This window comes from Scyliorhinus torazame, chromosome 10, assembly GCF_047496885.1.
Source record: "Scyliorhinus torazame isolate Kashiwa2021f chromosome 10, sScyTor2.1, whole genome shotgun sequence".
Taxonomy (NCBI): Eukaryota; Metazoa; Chordata; class Chondrichthyes; order Carcharhiniformes; family Scyliorhinidae; genus Scyliorhinus; species Scyliorhinus torazame.
This window is the reverse complement of record NC_092716.1, coordinates 260,540,313-260,558,494: the sequence shown is the minus strand read 5'-3', so window position 1 is coordinate 260,558,494 and position 18,182 is coordinate 260,540,313. Positions and strand designations below refer to the sequence as shown.

Genomic DNA, 18,182 nt, shown 5'->3' with positions numbered 1-18,182 from the left:
CATTTAACACCAATGTCTGGGATTGCTGCATTTAACACCAATGTCTGCATTTAACACCAATGTCTGGGATTGCTGCATTTAACACCAATGTCTGGGATTGCTGCATTAACACCATTACTCTATAGAAAATACAGCGCAGGTGATTGCAGTGTTACAATGTGTTCAAGGTTGGGATATCCCTTGCGCTCCATGATGCAATCAATGTATAACGACACTAGAGTGGGCGGGCATTTTTAAAAGTACTATTATGACTGAGTTACAAATAATTCTTTTGGGAGCAGCGCGGATCGATTTTACTGATAACGGTTGAAACCTTTAAAAGGCTGAGCCCAGGTCTCTTAGTCAGAGAGAAGGAGATCAGGGAAAGCGGGTTCGTCTGCTTGCTCACCAGGAGTCTCTCGCCTGCACCTTTCCCGGGGTTGGGTGATGGCTCTCGCCCCGCTGGAGCGGCTCAGGTTGTGGGTGGCGGTGCGCAGACTGTGCCTGGCCCTGGTGCTGCCCTTTGCCAGGGTGGCAGTGGCCAGGCCCTCGCCAGACTCGGGGCCACACGTGAACTCCGGCTGGGATCAGACCATCAGGTTGATGCACTTGTACACGAGGCAGGGCGCGGACAGCTACCACCTCCAGATCAATGGTGATGGCACCGTGGACGGCAGCGGCGAGCGGAGCGCACACAGTAAGCGGACAGGGGGCTGGGGCGCGCGGGGCAGTCACAGCATAGAGTCAGCAACAAGGATCAGGATGAGGGCAGCATCTGTCAGGAGACACAAGACGTTAGTGCTCCGAGTCCAACCACTCATCGACAGGGAAAATGCAACAACAAAATGTTGTGCCCTTAAAGTTGGTACAGTTGTGCCCTTAAAGTTGGTTCCTTTAGTGTTGCAAAAAAAAGTTTTGCCCTTAAAGTTGGTAGTTTTTTGTTGCAGTTGTTAGATTTTCCCGGTTGAAGAGTGGACTCGGAGCACTAACTCTCTCCCCTGACTGACCTGCCCAGCTTTCCCAGCCTTTGCCTCTCATTGCAGATTACAGCATCCCCAGGGTGACAGAGGGAGAGAGAGGCCGGGGGGGAGAGTGGTGCTGTTTAGGTTTTTTTTGTTACCCTCTGTGGGAAGTGAGCGGGTGGAGGGAGAATGTTAAAGCTTCAACCTGGAGCAAGACTGAGGGGGCTGGAGTGGGGGAGGGGGTCAGGGCAGTGTTTGCACCCCCACCTGCCCCCAGGCAGGAGGAGGAGTGGTGAGCATTTTGATTTCTTTCACAGACATCACCTCTTTCTCATCTGGGTTTTTTTTTGGGGGGGGGGTGTTTTGGATTCTTTTGAGATTAAAACGCGGTAAGAACCCCGACTCTTTCCCAGAATGATCCAGCAGGGATATTGCTAGCCCAGCCGGGAATGATGCGGTTCAGAGCAGCAACAAAGCCGGGCTCCCGATCACAGCCCCCGGGACGTTCAGACCCTCTCAGCTGGGGAGGGACTCGAACCCACTCTCAACCCTGTTTGTTGTCTTTCCTTTCCAGGCCTCCTTGAGATCAGGGCAGTGGCTCCGGGAGTGGTGGCGATCAAAGGCTATCGCAGCGGCCGCTATCTATGCATGGAGAGGGAGGGCAGGCTGCTCGGCTCGGTGAGTCCTCGCCAGAAACCCCGCTCTCACATTCCCTTCATCCAACCATTTCACAAATACAGTCACTGCACTTCCACTGCCTGTAGGCAAGGGCTGTGTGTGGTCAGTGTGTGTCTGAGTATGTGAGTGTGTGTCAGTGTGTCTGTCAGCGTGTGTGTGTGAGTGTGTGTCTGTGGTCTGTGTGAGTCAGTGTGTGTGGCTGTGTGTCTGTGTATGTGTCTCTGCATGTGTGTCTGTGTGTGTGTCTCTGCTTGTGTGACCGTGTGTGTATCGCTGCTGTGTGTCCGTGTGTGTGCATCGCTGCTGTGTGTCCGTGTGTGTGTATCGCCGCTGTGTGTCTCTCTGTGGGTATCGGTGTGTGTGTGTCTCTGCGTGTGTGTCTCTGTGTTGGGAGGAAGGATTCTCATTTTAACAGTTATTTCACCAATTACCTAATGGTCTGGGGCAATGCCGCCTTATCTGAGCGACCTAGCACCAGCAGCAGGTCTATTGTGGGTTATTGACCTCAAGAGTTCACTGACCTGCAGATCCACATGGCAGCCCCTGGACGCCAGTATAGCCAGCTGCAGTCAGTGTGCAGAATAATCAAAACACAGAGGCTCAACACTCTCTTTTCATTCCCCCTGTCTTTTCTTTTTCTTAATTCTTTAGCTGTCTTACAACGAAGCTGACTGCTCGTTTAAAGAACGCTTGCTGTCCGGCACCTACAACTTGTACTGGTCGGAAACGTATCGAGCTGCCGTGTCCTTAAGCAACAGGAGGCAGCGAGCTCACACAAGAGGGAGGGCATTCCCTCCCTTCTCTCAGTTCCTGCCCATACGGAACACGCTGCCTCTCCGGCCGCTGCCCGCTGACCATTCCAGGGAAGCTCCTGATCTTGACTCGCTGCCGTCGTCAGTTATTCAGACCAACAGCATGGATCCTCTCGATTTCACGTATGAAGACACATGAGGGCGCCTTCTTTTGACCCACGATTGCAATTGCACTTTTTTGACTAATTGTTTGCCTGCTTGCCGCTCTGCTGTACTGTTCTGCTGGAGAGGATACAGTGCCTGATTATCAAGTCTCTTTGTCGCTTGTGAAGTTTTTATCTTTAAACATGGGTAACTCAGATCTCTGAGAGCCAGCCTCATTTTATAAAGGATTCTCAGTGTGAATATTTGACAAGTGAAATACTGAATGAGTGCCTGGAAGCACTGGTTCTGCACTGTGACACATGTGTGTAAAGTGTAACTCTATTGTGCAAAGGGCCGCAGCAGAAAGCTCCCTTATAGGAGAGGAGATCAAATATTCAGTGTAAGGCCACGCCATAGGTGGCGAGGAGTGGGGTGCAGTAAGATTGATGATGAAAGGTAGATAGTGTAACCCCCATTTGTAGGATCAATGTACAACTACACGGTTCGACTGAGAATAAAGGGTACTGTTTTTAAAATTGATTTACGGGATGTGAGCATCGCTGGTTAGGTCAGCATTTATTGCCCATCCCTAGTTGCCCTTCAGAAGGTGGTGGTGAGCTGCCTTCTTGAGCTGCTGCAGCCCTAGAGGTGTAGGTACACCCACTGTGCTGTTAGAGAGAGTTTAGAAATCCTATAATGGAACAGGAATTGTGATTTCAGTTTAAACCTTCTCCTACAGTACGGAATAGAGAGCAATTTAAACCCTTATGAGAGGAGTTAAATAATGGAGTTTTGACCTTAGTTCTGAGGAGTCCGAACAGTTTAAACCCCTGCATTAGGAGAAAGATTGAAAGGTGAAAATGAAAATGTTTCTGCGAGATGATGGGTTCAGTTTTAACGGTGTGCCCAAATAGAGGAGATGCGAGCTTAAAATCTCATCAGCTGGTTAAAATGACTTTTCGGAGGAAAAATATTCAGGATGGATTGTGCAGTTCCAATGTGGCGTTGAGAGAGAGGGATCTTAAGTTTGCAGTTTCATTGCCATTCCTTGGAAAAGCGTGGAATAACTTTAAAACCAAAACTTCACAAACTGGAAACTGTAATACTCAATGTAAAGTATCTGATATTGCAAAGCGTACAAGTTTTGTCCTGCTGAATTTGAAGGAGTTTAGTATGAAAGAAATCGATCGCTAATTCAGCCAAACAAGCACTTGACTATTTCTAAGGTATTTATAATTAACTTATTATATATACAGTGGTTCCCTCTATTTTGTTACTATATTTATGTACATATATTTATACAATTTTTCAGTTTTGTGTAACTCAGTTTAAACAAACCTGAGTTCTTAGAAGGCTAATGTATTTTTTGCTTGAATGATTAATAAATAAAAGCACATTACTTGAAGTTACAAGTGAAGGACTGTATTTAATGGGCAGCTTAAATAGGCTTGATTACTGGGGGTCCGGTGATGAAATGAATCAACCAGATTTTTCCACATGTTTTATTTTGTGCTCCCATTTTGTAACTGAAAAGTAAGAAATTATACACTTAGAAATTATACAACATTTTGTGTATTAAAATAAAGTGTGCATAAAATTTTATGATAGTTTGTCTGCATTCCTTTACTTACACACCAGCCACACACCACCTCACACCTCCTCAACTTGGAAATGTATTGCTGTTGCTCTATTGTCATTGGGTCAAAATCCTGGAACATCCTCATCAGCACAATGGGTGTGTTGTCACCATAGACACAGGCTCACTGTCACCATATCGGGAACAATTATCGACAGGCAATACATGCTGACCTGTCTAGCCATGTCCATACCCAATGAAATACATAGGATTACAGAGGACATAAGGCTCAGAAACAGCCCCATCAGGCCATGTTGGTGTTAATGCTCCACTCAGGTCTCCTCCCATCTTTCCTCACCCAATTTATCGTCATAACCCTCTATTCCCTCTCCCTTACACGCGTGTCTAGCTCCCTCTTAAATGCATCTCTGCTATTTGCTTTAGCCACTCCCTGGGGTAGCGAGTTCCATATTCTCACCGTTCTTCGGGTAAGGAAGTTCCTTTTGAATTTCCCATTTGTTCCTCAGTGACTATCTTATATTGATGACCTCTTGTTATGCTCTTGCACAGAAGAGAAAACATGTGTCCACTCTATCAGGGACCTGTCATTATTTTAAAGCCCTTTCTTCGGTCACCCTTCAACCTTCCTCTTTCAAGGAAAAATAATTTCCTGATATGGATTATTGATTGATTGATATTTATTGTCACATGTACCAAAGTACAGTGAAAAGTATTTTTCTTCGGCTAAGGGAATGTACACAGTACGTACATAGACAAAAGAATAATCAACAGAGTACATTGACAGTGGTACATCAACAAATAGTGATTGGTTACAGTGCGAAACGAGCAGCATAGGGCATCATGAGTAGTGTTCTTATAAGGAACAGATCAGTCCGAGGGAGAGTCGTTGAGGAGTCTGGTAGCTGTGGGGAAGAAGCTGTTCCAATGTCTGGATGTGCGGGTCTTCAGACTTCTGTAACTTCTGCCTGATGGAAGGGTCTGGAAGAGGGCAAAGCCTGGGTGGGAGGGGTCTCTGACAACGCTGTCTGCCTTCCTGAGGCAGCAGGAGGTGTATACACAACCAATGGTAGGATGGCAAGCTTGTGTGATGCGTTGGATTGAGTTCATCACATTCTGCAGTTTCTTGCGATCCTGGACCGAGCAGTTGCCATATCAAGCTGTAATGCAGCCGGATAGGGAGCGCGATTCTCCACTCCCACGCCAGTTGGGAGAATCGCCTGTGCCGCCAACATTTCCGGGGACGCCAGTCCGACGCCCTCCCGCGATTCTCCCAAGCGGCGGGAACTGCCCGGTCGAGTTTCGCGGGCCGCAGGCCGGAGAATCGCCAGAGACCCCGAAAATGGCGATTCTCCGGCACCCCCGCTATTCTAAGGCCCGGATGGGCCGAGCGGCCAGGCCAAGACGCCGGGTTCCCTCCGGCGCCGTCCACACCTGGTCGCTGCAGTCGTGGTCGGTGCGTGAACGCTGGGGGGGCGGCCTGCGGGGGGGCGAGGGGGAATCCTGCACCGGGCTGCACCTGGAATGTGGGGTGGCCCGTGATCGGTGCCCACAGATCGTCGGGGCCGTCCTCTCTGAAGGAGGACCTCCTTCCGCGGCCCCGCAAGATCCGTCCCCCATCTCCTTGTGGGGTGGACTTAGAGAGGATGGCAACCACGCATGCGCGGGTTGGCGCCGGCCTGTTAGAGGTTCTGTGCAGCACAGAGGGAGTGTTGCCCTGTTAGAGGTTCTGTGCAGCACAGAGGGAGTGTTGTCCTGTTAGAGGTTCTGTGCAGCACAGAGGGAGTGTTGCCCTGTTAGAGGTTCTGTGCAGCACAGAGGGAGTGTTGCCCTGTTAGAGGTTCTGTGCAGCACAGAGCGAGTGTTGCCCTGTTAGAGGTTCTGTGCAGCACAGAGGGTGTGTTGCACTGTTAGAGGTTCGCTCTTTTAGATGAGATGTTAACTGAGGCTTTTTTTTTCATTTACGAGATGTGGGCATTGCTGGCTAGGCCTGCATCTAGCGCCCATCCCTAGTTACCCTACAGAAGGTGGCGGCGTGTTGCCTTCTTGAACTGCTGCAGTTCCTGAGATTAGCTGGTTTAGCACAGGGCTAAATAGCTGTTTTTTAAAGCAGACCAAGGCAGGCCAGCAGCACGGTTCAATTCCCGTACCAGCCTCCCCGAACAGGCGCCGGAATGTGGCGACTAGGGGCTTTTCACAGTAACTTCTTTTGAAGCCTACTTGTGACAATAAGCGAATTTCATTTCATTTTTTCATTTCAGATGGCGGTACATCCACAGTGCTGCTAGGGAGGCCATTTCAGGATTTTGACCCAGCAACAGCGAAGGTCCGGCTAATATATTTCCAAGTCAGGGCGGTGAGTGACTTGGAGCGAAATCTCCAGTTGGTGCTGTTCTGTTTGCCTTGTCAGACAGTCATTAAAGATCGTATAGCAAGTCTAAAAGGACAGGAGGGCAGAACTCCCGGTGTCCTGGCCAAAATGTATCTCTCAACCAAAACAGGTGATCAGGACATTATCACGTCGCTGTGTGCAAATTGCCTACATCATTTCTATCTTTCACCAATAGTTACTCTTCAAAAAGTACTTCATTGGCTGTGACGTACTTTGGGACATCCTGAGGTTCGAAAGGCGCCATATAAATGTAAATTCTTTCAATACAGCACAGAGTGGCCTGTAAGACAGCAGTGCGCTGTATGTTGCAGAATGTTGCTCACAGACAACACATGGAGCCGCCATTCGATGAGGACCTTTGAACGAATGATGAAGTTGGCACTGTCATGATATTCAAACACACACATCATGATGGACACACTAACAGGCAAATCAGAGTACACAACACCACAACCAATCACAGACAAGAACACCAACCACATAAAAAGCACGAGCACGACACCTGGTGGTCAGTAGGTCTGGGGAGAAGGGAACAAGAAAGAGCTGTTAAAACATCACAAGCAGGGAACCCCCACGTGCAGAGTGCAAAGACCAAACTGTAAATAGTAAGTTTAAATATAATAGCGTTGTACCATATGCAACCGTGTTGGCTCATCTGTGTGTCAGAACACCCAACACCACATGGTACAGGAGTGGATCGATACCTGCCTACTAACCTGCCATTCTGGACATGGACCACACCGACAAACCGCAGCCGATGCAAGTCGCGGGGAACCTAGGTACCAACTGGAAGCTCTACAGGCAGCGATTTGACCTGTACATCCGTGCCACCGAAAAACAGAATGCCTCGGATGACACGAAGATTGCAATGCTCCTCTTCTACGCAGGTCAGCACGCCACCAACGTCTTCAACTCACTGGTGTTCGAAGAAGGCGAAAACCAAGCCAAATATGACACGGTCATCCTCAAACTGGACCAGCACTTTCAAGTTGAACTAAATGAAAGTTTTGAAAGATACCTCTTTCAGCAACGCCTGCAAGGTAAGGAGGAGCTTTTTCAACCCTTTTTGACGCACCTCCGGATTCTAGCGCAGTCCTGCGGTTACGGCACCACCACAGAGTCCATGATCAGGGACCAGATTGTTTTTGGCGTTGCCTCTAGTGGCCTACGCCAGCAGCTTCTTAAAATGAAAAGCCTCACCTTAGCGTCTGCTGTGGAAGCCTGTGTCCTCCACGAAAATGCTACCTGCCGTTTTGCCCGATTTCAGGCGTCCGAGTTGGCACGGAGGGGGTCCCCAGCCGTCGAATCGGCAAGCCAGGCCGCCCACGACGTCGAACGCATCCAGGCCGACGATCACTTCCCGACCCACGGCCCGGACGACAGCGGCCGCTTCCCGCGCTTTTCGCGGTCTCCCGCGCAGGTGCGCGCCAAAAATAACGGCCACAACGAGGGACGCACTGCGCAGGCGCGCCCACCTCAAGATCGCACTGCGCATGCGCAGTGGCGCAACGAACGCCGTGACGTCATGACGTGCGGCAATTGTGGAGCTCTACATTTAAAAGGGCAATGTCCTGCAAAAAACCGACAGTGCCTCAGATGTGGCAAGATGGGCCACTACGCAGCCCACTGTCGTTCGGCTCAACCCATGGATCCGGCGCATCCTCGACAATCTCGCAGACAAGTCAGGACCGTCCAGCCCACGCATCAAGACTTCCAGTTAAGTGATGCAGATGACCAGGATGCCTTCCGCGTTTCCGTCATTGATGTCAACAAGGTCAATGCCATCAATCCAGCCGATGAGTGGTGTGCCACCCTGACGGTCAACCCGAACTCGTCGCAAGCCCATTAGACTGGACTTATAATACCGTTCATATGTTTAACAAGTTGCACAATTTTACATGATAACCTGTTGTTGTTTATCGTTCCAGATGTCGTCTGACTGGACAACTGTTCAAGTTTTTTTTTTCTCTTCTTCTCTCGTTCGCATTTATGTTATGTTATGGTACAACTTGGTTCATGTGACGCACCCGACATCGCCCCATGTACATAGTTCCGTCATATGCACATGCTGCACACGACACACACACACTCTTAGATGCACTCACGACACGATCATATTTATTACCACGTAGGCACATATCTTTGTAAAAAGGGGGGATGTCATGATATTCAAACACACACATCATGATGGACACACTAACAGGCAAATCAGAGTACACAACACCACAACCAATCACAGACAAGAACACCAACCACATAAAAAGCACGAGCACGACACCTGGTGGTCAGTAGGTCTGGGGAGAAGGGAACAAGAAAGAGCTGTTAAAACATCACAAGCAGGGAACCCCCACGTGCAGAGTGCAAAGACCAAACTGTAAATAGTAAGTTTAAATAAAATAGCGTTGTACCATATGCAACCGTGTTGGCTCATCTGTGTGTCAGAACACCCAACACCACAGGCACAATACGGTAAATGTTCCTGTCCGAACCGCCATGGGGAATGTCGTGGGCGGGATGGAAAATCTGGGTCTGTTGACCTCGGCTGGGAATTTCTAGTGTTGTGTTGGGCGTGACCAATGAGAATGACATGAATATGGGAGAACACAACTCTAGCCTGGAGCCAGAGCTCTTCGACAGTAACTCGTTGACTAATCCACACCTGCAGAAAGGCCGGAGAAAGAACACAAATGACCATTTTCACTCTTCTTTATGGTGGTCTAGCAGTTACGATGACAGAGCGAGAGAGAACCCACAGGATCTCCGAGGCGGAGGATCGGAGGAGCCCAGGTGAGGAAGAAATTCCCAAGGCAAGTGGACAGAATAATCCTGTCTTCAGCCTCTGTCCGTATTTCTCACAGGAGATTTTTTAAAGGATTTCCCGTGGTCAACACAGAGACCTTACAGTCAATTGTAATGCCCTCATTGTTGTATCGCTGAAGACAGATCTATTCAATCTATTGGGTCTGATTGGCTCAGGAGATAGAAACCTTAGCTCTTTTCTAAGTGCGCACCCTGGCTTTGATACATTGTCAGGTTGACCTCAGTGCAGAAATGTTGTGAAAACATGAACAAATTTTCATCAATGAAATATTGATGGATACCCAAAAGCTGACCGCTTAAGAGCAGCACAGTGGTTAGCACTGCTGCCTCACAGCGGCAGGGGGCTTCGTTCGATTCCGACCTTGGGTGACTGTCTGTGTGGAGTTTACACTTTCTCCCCGTGTCTGCGTGGGTTTCCTTCGGGTGCTCCGGTTTCCTCCCACAGATGTGCAGGTTAGGTGGATTGGCCGTGCTAAATTGCCCCTCAGGGTGAGTTTGCAAGGATAGAGCGGGGGATTGGGCCGAGGTGGTTTTTCGAAAGGTCGGTGCAGACCCGATGGGCCGAATGGCCTCCTTCAATACTGCTTTGAGCAGGACAGGAATGAAGCAGTTAATGAAGGTGTGCGAAAGAGAAGGTAAATGTGCCACATTCGGTGTTGTTACTATGAAAGCTCAGGTGAGAAATGGAACTGTGAATCATTTTAAGTGGTTGCTCTTCAGTGAATTACAGCCATAGATAAGGTGGGACTGGAAAGGGCACCTGGGTGTCCTTGGGCTGGCATGGACAAGGTGGGCCGAATGGCCTCCTTCTGTGCTGTAACTTTTCTATGATTCCATTTCTGTAATAAACCAGGCGTACTTTGCCTATTTGACTGGTACTGATACAGCAACACACTTGTCCTACTTAGGCATCTTATCAAGATTATTGCAGTCACATGAGTGATTTATAGCCTAAAGGTAACTTTCATAGCAACAAACAGCTACCAGTGATTCCTGACGTCTTGATAATCAGCGATTCGTGAACCCCGTAACTTTCACAAGACGGTACCAAGCAAGATAAAGCTGCTGCCTCCTATCCCCGTGCCAGTTCCGCACATTCTTTGATGTTATTTACAGTTAATAATTTGCGACAGGCTGTAGAAAATTACATGTTATTACTCAGGGCAGACTGTTACATCAGCATTAATTGCCTCAGCTACCCCAATAAATACATTGACAATAATAAAACATCTAACACACACAGGTTTCCATATGCAGGAAACATCCAGCCGCACTCACACACTGGAGGCTTTCTGGGCCGACATGAGATGTGATGTACACAATTAGTCAGACATTTGCGTTCTTCTTGCACTAAAATGTTCTGATAAATCGATCGAACTGAACCCCATCGAGGTCAATGACCAAATGGGGACCTTGGTCATGGCTTGGCCATTAGCTCGCCAGTCACAAAGCAAACAACAGCCAGCATTTTACGCAGTGCCTTTAAGCTTGTAAAATGTCCCAAGATGCTTCACAGCAGCATTAGCAAACAATCTGTGACACCAGACCAAGTAAGAAGGCACTGGGGCGGGTGGCCAAAGGTTCTAAGTGATTGGAGTGGCACTGCAGGATGTTTCCCGAGCAGGATTCCTGCTGCCAAGAGGGAGCCTGTCGCCACCTGGACAATACATCTTGGCGGTGCTGTGTTGAAACCAAGGCTACGACTCCCAATGCGGTTGGAGGCCACATTAACGAGGTGGAAGAGCCTTGGGGATGAATAACCATAATGGTTGTGTTGAATGGGAAAGACGAGAGAGAGAGGGGCACCGGGAGTTGGTAATTCCAAGGGCACAGCACCAATTCCGTTGAATGCAGCAGAGTGCAGACAGTAAACAGGAAGCAGCAATGCCAAGACCCAGACTAATGTTCTGGGGACATGGCTTCAAATCTTAACATGGTCGCTCCTGGGATTTAAATTCAATTAATGGAATCTTGAATTGAAAGCTAGTTTCAGTAATTTCCTTAGTTTCCCTTTGAGAAGGTGGTGGTGAGCTGCCTTCTTTAACCTTCTTGCTGCTGTCCGTGTAATGTGGGCACACCCACAGTGCTGTTGGCGAGGGAGTACCAGGATTTTAACCCAACAACACTGGAGGAACGGTATATTTCCAAGTCTGGATGGCGGGTGACTTGGAGGGCGCCTTGCAGATTGTAGACTTCCCATATATCCTCTGCCCTTCTAGATCAGGCATTTTCAACGTGGGGGTCGCACCCGCGGGTGGGTCGCGGGCGAGTGTCGGGAGGGTCGTGGAGCCATCCATCGCAGCGTTCCCAATCGTGGGAATTCACACGCAACAGCCAGCTTTTAACAATGCCGACTGGGAGCGGCTTTAAAAATGACGCCCGCGACCATATAGAAAAAATGCGGGCGCACTGCGCACGCATGCCCGCTCATCAGTGTGCATGCGCGGAGCCCAGCGAGAAGCACCGTCTCCTTCTGACTTCAGCACGCTGACCCAGGAGAAGATTTATAAATTCAATGCAATCTTCCTGCTAATGCTGACGTCGTGTGCTTTGGGCGCGATTGTGAATCCTCCATTTTGCCAGCAACAAACAAGTAAATGAGGACCAAGCAGGCTCATCTCTCGCATAAAAGGTAAGAGAAAATGGCGGATCGCGAAGGTCGGCTGGCAAGGGTCGTGAAGGTTGGCTGGTGTGGGTCGCAAAGGTCGGCCGGTGTGGGTCTCGAAGGTCGGCCGGCGTGGGTCGCGAAGGTCAGCTGCTGTGGGTCGCGAAGGTCGGCCGGCGTGGGTCGCGGCCGGTTGGTAAAAATGAACCCCGGAAAAAAAGTTTGAAAAATACTGCTCTAGATTGTAGTGGTCGTGGGTTTGGAAGGTGCTGCCTATGGTGCCTTAGTGAGTTACTGCAGTGCATCTTGTAGATGGTACACACAGCTGCTACTGTTTGCCAGTGGTGGAAGGAGTGAATGTTTGTGGATGGGGTGCCAATCAAGCGGGGCTGCTTTGTCCTGGATGGTGTCGAGTCTCTTGTGTGTTGTTGGAGCTGCACTCATCCAGGCAAGTGGAGAGTATTCCATCACACCCCTGACTTGTGCCTTGTAGATGGTGGACAGGCTTTGGGGGGGTCGGGGATGAGTTATTCGCCACAGGTTTCCTAGTCACTGACATACTCTTGTAGCCACATTATTAATATGGCTAGTCCAGTTTATTTTCTGGTTAATGGTAGCCCTCAGGATGTTGATAGTGGGTTATTCAGTGATGGTAATGCCATTGGGGGGTCAAGGGGTAATGGTTAGATTGTCTCTTGTTGAGGTTGGTCATTGCCTGGCACATGTGTGGTATGAATGTTGCTTCACATTTATCTTCCCAAGCTTGGATATTGTCCAGCTCTTGTTGCATTTGGACAAGGACTGCGTCAATGTCTGAGGAGTCATAAATATTGTGCAATCATCAGTGAATATCCCCACTTCTGACCTCATGGTAATGGAAGGAAGATTGTTGAGCCTCACACTGTCCCATGGATGTCCTGGAGCTGAGATAACTGACCTCCAACAAACATCTTCCTTTGTGCTATGTGTGACTCCAACCAGTGGAAAATATTCCCCCTGATTCCCATTGACTCCAATTTTGCTCGGGCTCCTTGATGTCACTCTCGGTCAAATGTGGCCTTGATATCAAGGGCAGTCACTTTGACCCCACCTCTGGACTTCAGCTTCTGCCTCAGGGCTTGAGGGGTATGGGGGACCCCTCGAGGGGATGGACTTGGTCTGCGGGCTGAAGCGTTCCAGGTGGGGGACACCCCTGGGCTGGGGGTTGAGGGACTTTGCATCTATGAAGCCTTCAGCCATCTTTAAATATTGTGGAGACTCATAGCATGGATAACCACAGCTGCTGCCTCTCTGTCCCACCAAACACTTCCAGGACAGAGCCAATGGCTGCAATGCTGAAAGTCAATTTCATCCCCTTTGCCTTTGACCAGCCTCTAGCTTCAAAGCTGAAGGCTTTTGCTGATGAGGAATTTGCCTCGTTAGTTGTGAGATCAATTCACAGCTTTCAGGCAGGTTGTGTTTGTTGATTGCTCCTGCTGGTAGCTGCAAATGCCTTCAAGCCGTGTGTTTGTTTGCTGCCTCCTCCTTTGCTTCTGTGGCCCAGAATAAGGAAAGGGAGGATGCAAGATGACCAGCTGCCAGTGCTGGAAAAGGGGCAGGGGGGGGCTCTTTCTCTCTGCTGGCGTGCTCTGCATCGGTGTGACTTTCCAGTGTGACATTCCACTGTTGAGAGTCTACTGCAAGAGGGGAAGAGAGAGATGGATTGATCCAAATGAGCAATTTGCTGAAGGTTTTGAAGAAATGCTTCTGCAGATTGCTGGTGACTGTTCAATGTTTAATGCCTGGAGGATGTGTGTTTGTTTATTGCTGCCCCTTTGCTTTTGTGGCCTGGAGGAGGAAAGGGAAGATAGGATGTAAGATGATATGCTGCCACACAAAGTTCACTGGTAATGCTGTTGTTTAAGATGAAATTACAAACACCGTTTGATTTGTTAACCCCATCTGATACTTCAGAGACTGTCAAACAACAATAACAAACACAAATTGCTGGGAGGGAGAAAGTCTCTTAAAGAAAAAAAGGGAGTATTCAACCAAGGACAGAGAGTGTTACCCAGGAGATACACCACCACCGAGAAATGGGTACCGGCTATGATCCTGGCAAAGACAGGTCCAATATCACACACCATACAGGCGGATGCCGAAAGATTTTGGTGACGTCATGCTGATCAGTTACTTGCTTCTCGAAGTGAGTTCACAGAAACCTCTCAAGAGGTTCTTCGCTTGGAAAATCTGGAGAGCCGAACTTCTGAACAAAGATCAGAGATAGTGACCAGTTCAGATTCTGTCTCTGAGGACTTTTCAATACATATAGTGACAGATACTGAATAACTACTCATGAAGTGCAGAAAGGAATGAGGACACTTCCGAAGTGTCAAATAGCCAAGTTCAAGAATGCCAGAATCTACCAAAATGGAATAGATGTCCACCAGAGAGGCTGTCTTATTGAATTGTATGTGTGCATAGAAATGACACATAGTGGGTTTGTTGTATAAATGTTAATTGTTGTCGCTGCATAAACTAAATAAAGGGGGAGGGGTGTTATGTATCTGGGAATACATTCCTGCTGGTTTCGTGTCATCTGATGTGCAGTGACGTCAGCAGAGTGCTTGCGCGGGCTTTGGGCAAATCACCATCTTTGATAAACCTCTGATAGGACAGCACGGTGGTGCAACGGTTAGCACTGCTGCCTCACTCGCTGAGGTCCTGGATTCGATCCCAGCCCCGGTCACTGTCCGTGTGGAGTTTGCACATTCTCCCCGTGTCTGCGCGGGTTTCACCCCCACTACCCAAAAAACGATGATGTGGAGATGCCGGCGTTGGACTGGGGTGGGCACTGTGGCCAGTTAAAATGGCTAACTCCCGATTTAAAATGGCGAACGGCAAAGGCTGATGGGAAAGTCAGCCAGCGGGACACAAACGGGCAGCTGCAGGTTGGCTGTGTATTTACCTCTGGAAAGGCCAGACAAGATCGGTACCAGCAACCATCAGCATAACAAAACACCAGCAATCTGCATAATGAGCAATCCCCGGGAACAATGAGCAACATTTAGACACATAAAGCCAAACCAGACTCTTTGGCGCCAGCAGAGGCCTACACAATGGGAGGTGAACGACCACCTCAGGACCGCCCATCGATCAGGGAACCGCTCCAGCATTGGGAAAATCGAACCAAGCGATTGGGACAAAGTCCAATCACTGGGGACCAGGTACAGGGTCCGCCCCAAAAGGCGGGAAGCCCCTGGGGACTATAGGAATCAAGCCCAAGTTCAAATCGTCCTTCTCTTCTTGACCGGATCACTCAGCAACGCAAACCAACCCTTGACAGTGACCGGTCCAGCCTCCGCTGATACCCAGTAAGTCTTACTTCAACGCTCGCTACGAGATAGGCGCTCCTCGCTACCAATCTGTACCAACTTCGAAGCCCACAGGCTCAGAACCCGAACGAAAGGCCATTTGTTCCCCTGACCTGGTGGGCCAGTTCCAAGTTAAGTATAGGCCTGTTAGTCGTAGAAGTAGCTTAGACGTAGAATTTATACATGAGTAGTGATTACTGGGTATAATAAATGTGCTTTGATTTAAATCTTACTAAGCGGTGTATTGGATTATTGATCATTACTCGGACTGGAACCTCGTGCCGGTATCAGAAAGATACCTGGCGACTCAAGAGCAAAGGTGATAAAACAGAGCAATTAAACTAAGGAAAAAGTTAGCAACATTATTTGGTGACGTCCTGACGGGACCCGATCTAGAAGTGGAAAACCACTCCGGGAGAACCCAGAATTTGAATTAGAGATCCAATTGGAAACAGAAAACCACAAGTGTTCAAGCAGTTCTGATCAATAGTCATAATTCAGAAGTGTGTGTATGCATGCGTAACTAACAGGGCGATAAGGTAAAACTGATAGATTTTTGTTGCGTCAAAACTGTCGGAAGTTTGTATATCGGAAAGTAGCGAAAGCCGTACCCGTATTTACGGCACCGCCTTAGCTCCCCTGTTCCAAATTTAAAAGAAGCATTCGGATAGGAAAGATGGCAATGCAGGCAATACAGCGCCTCATGAACCCCGAGGAATTTGCGGTTGCAGCGTCCAGCAGCAGTGGAGTGGAACAATGTCCCATTTGGGAGGAAGAGATCAGGAAATATCTCAAAGGGAAAGGATGGCCCCTTTGGAATGAATTCTGTGATAATGAGGAATCAGGTCCCGGAAGTATAGGACATACTTGGTGGCAGAACCTGAGCGAGATCCACAAAAAGAGCTTGGGGAAAGCTCGCAAGCCGATGGCAATCATGTCCTGCTTGACACAATTGCGAGGCACAGAGGAGGTCGTTAGGATGCTCCGGAAAGAAGTTGAGGGCATACATCGGATGAGTACGGTCGATGTAAGCAAGGTAGAAAAGGAGAATTTGGAATTAAGAAGGAAGTTGGCAGCAAAAGATGGAGAGGTGGATGACGCCAAAAGGACTCACCAGTCTTGTCTGGCGCACTTAAACAGCTTCCAGTCTCAATATGAAAAGGCCTATCAGGACACGCAACGTGCAGTCCTGGTACGAGAAGAAACGGAAAAGCAGGTAGAGGCATTACAGAGACAGTGTAGTTATCTCAAGGCAGCATTAAGAGCACTCCATGCTGCCACCACAGAACAAAGACAAAGCACATTAGACCACGCAAAGTGCCGGAAGCAGATTGCAGAGCTGCAATCGCTGCTTTCTGTTCAGAAAGGTTTTCAGGAGATCTTTGGAGAAAGATTAGATCAGGAAGACGGCCCTGATTGGGAAGAGTTGAATGAAACAGCGCAGAGATATGTTCAGGGAACATGTGCGAGGGAAAGCCACAGAAGAGAAAAGCGCCCCAACCCCCCACACAGCAGATAGTTCAGGCTCCAATGAACCCAGTAACCACCCGCCGCACAGCCACATCGGACGATGCAGAATTTCTATACTCCACCCCCTTAACAGTGACCCAATTACGGGACACGTGCGATAAAATCACACCGTTCCTCCCCGCCTCAGACCCCCACCATTTCTTTGCCACAGTTAAACATCAGGCGACCATGTACGGCCTGGATGAGCGAGAGCAGGTAAAGCTCACCGTTTTAAGTTTAGACCCGTCAGTAGCAGCAGCCCTTCCCGACCCACAGAATGTAGGAGGAGACACCCTTGCAGAAATGCATACCGCCATCCTGGATGCGATCGGATATAACCGGGGTGACCCCGTAGATGGCCTCAACAAATGTAGGCAAAGGAAATCCGAGCACCCCACAGCGTTTGCTGGACGCCTGTGGATTCACTTTGCAGCAGTCTTTGGAGACTTAGACCGTGCCCATTTGTCCCCAGACAACATGGCCAAATGGACCCGCACCCTTATCTCCCATGCCACAGAAACAGAACAGAAAGCCTGCGCGAGTTATGATCCCTCAGAGGAGGCCCATGACGAGAAGTGGGTAGTGAAAAGATTGTCCCGCGCTTGGGAGCAATCTGTTCAAAGTAAACCCTGAGTTAAGAATACTGAGGAAAAGCAGGCCGGCGCAGATATGCAAGCAGTAAAGACAACACACAAAGAACAGCCCCTCACCCAAGTCACAGGAGTGTTACAACTGCGGACAGTTGGGACACTTCGCAAGAGAGTGCAATGCCCCTAGAAAGCCACAGAGAGCCCAGCAGACGGGCACTCTGATTAAGAAAAAGACATAGCCCATTCATAGCGTTAGCGCCCGTTCAGATCAGACGGACCTGACCGGAACGCACTGACGGTGTACGGGCTCCCCCAGTTGGATCTGAGACACCCTTTGGGATAGGTCCGGACGACCGGTAGTTGCAGCGAAAATTCGGGGACAGACCATCAAATTTCTCTGGGACACAGGAGGGTCCCGCACCACAATAAATTCCTCCACCCTGTTTCAAAAAGACACGTGGCCCACTACAGCCACTATCACCCTCAGCGGCTTTACAGGCCACTCACAGCAGGGACACATCACAGCCCCTGTACCCATTCAAATCGGTAACATTACCACCAAACACCCCGTAGTTTTAGTAGACCTGCCCCACACAGCAGAAGACATTTTGGGAATTGATTTCATGAATTCCTATAATCTTTCATTCGATCCAGTCAACCAGTGTGTCTGGAAGATGGCGAAATCCGCAAGAGCCCCCGCAACGCTCAACATAGGCGAATATATTAACAAAATTAGCGCCGTAGGCGAATTTTGGTTCGACCCGACCACGCTTAGCACGGACAAGCAGGTTAGGGCAGTCCTGC

At 49.1% G+C, this 18,182-nt stretch overlaps 1 protein-coding gene across 1 annotated transcript; it reads left to right on the top strand.

Annotated features, from left to right (window-relative positions):
* The first annotated feature begins 302 nt into the window (after window positions 1-302).
* fgf19 (fibroblast growth factor 19) lies at window positions 303-4,069 on the top strand. Its single transcript, XM_072466834.1, has 3 exons — window positions 303-676; window positions 1,516-1,619; window positions 2,271-4,069. Exons 1-3 carry the CDS (start codon window positions 427-429, stop codon window positions 2,568-2,570), a joined length of 654 nt encoding a protein of 217 aa, XP_072322935.1. The 5' UTR covers window positions 303-426; the 3' UTR covers window positions 2,571-4,069.
* The last annotated feature ends 14,113 nt before the right edge of the window (window positions 4,070-18,182 follow it).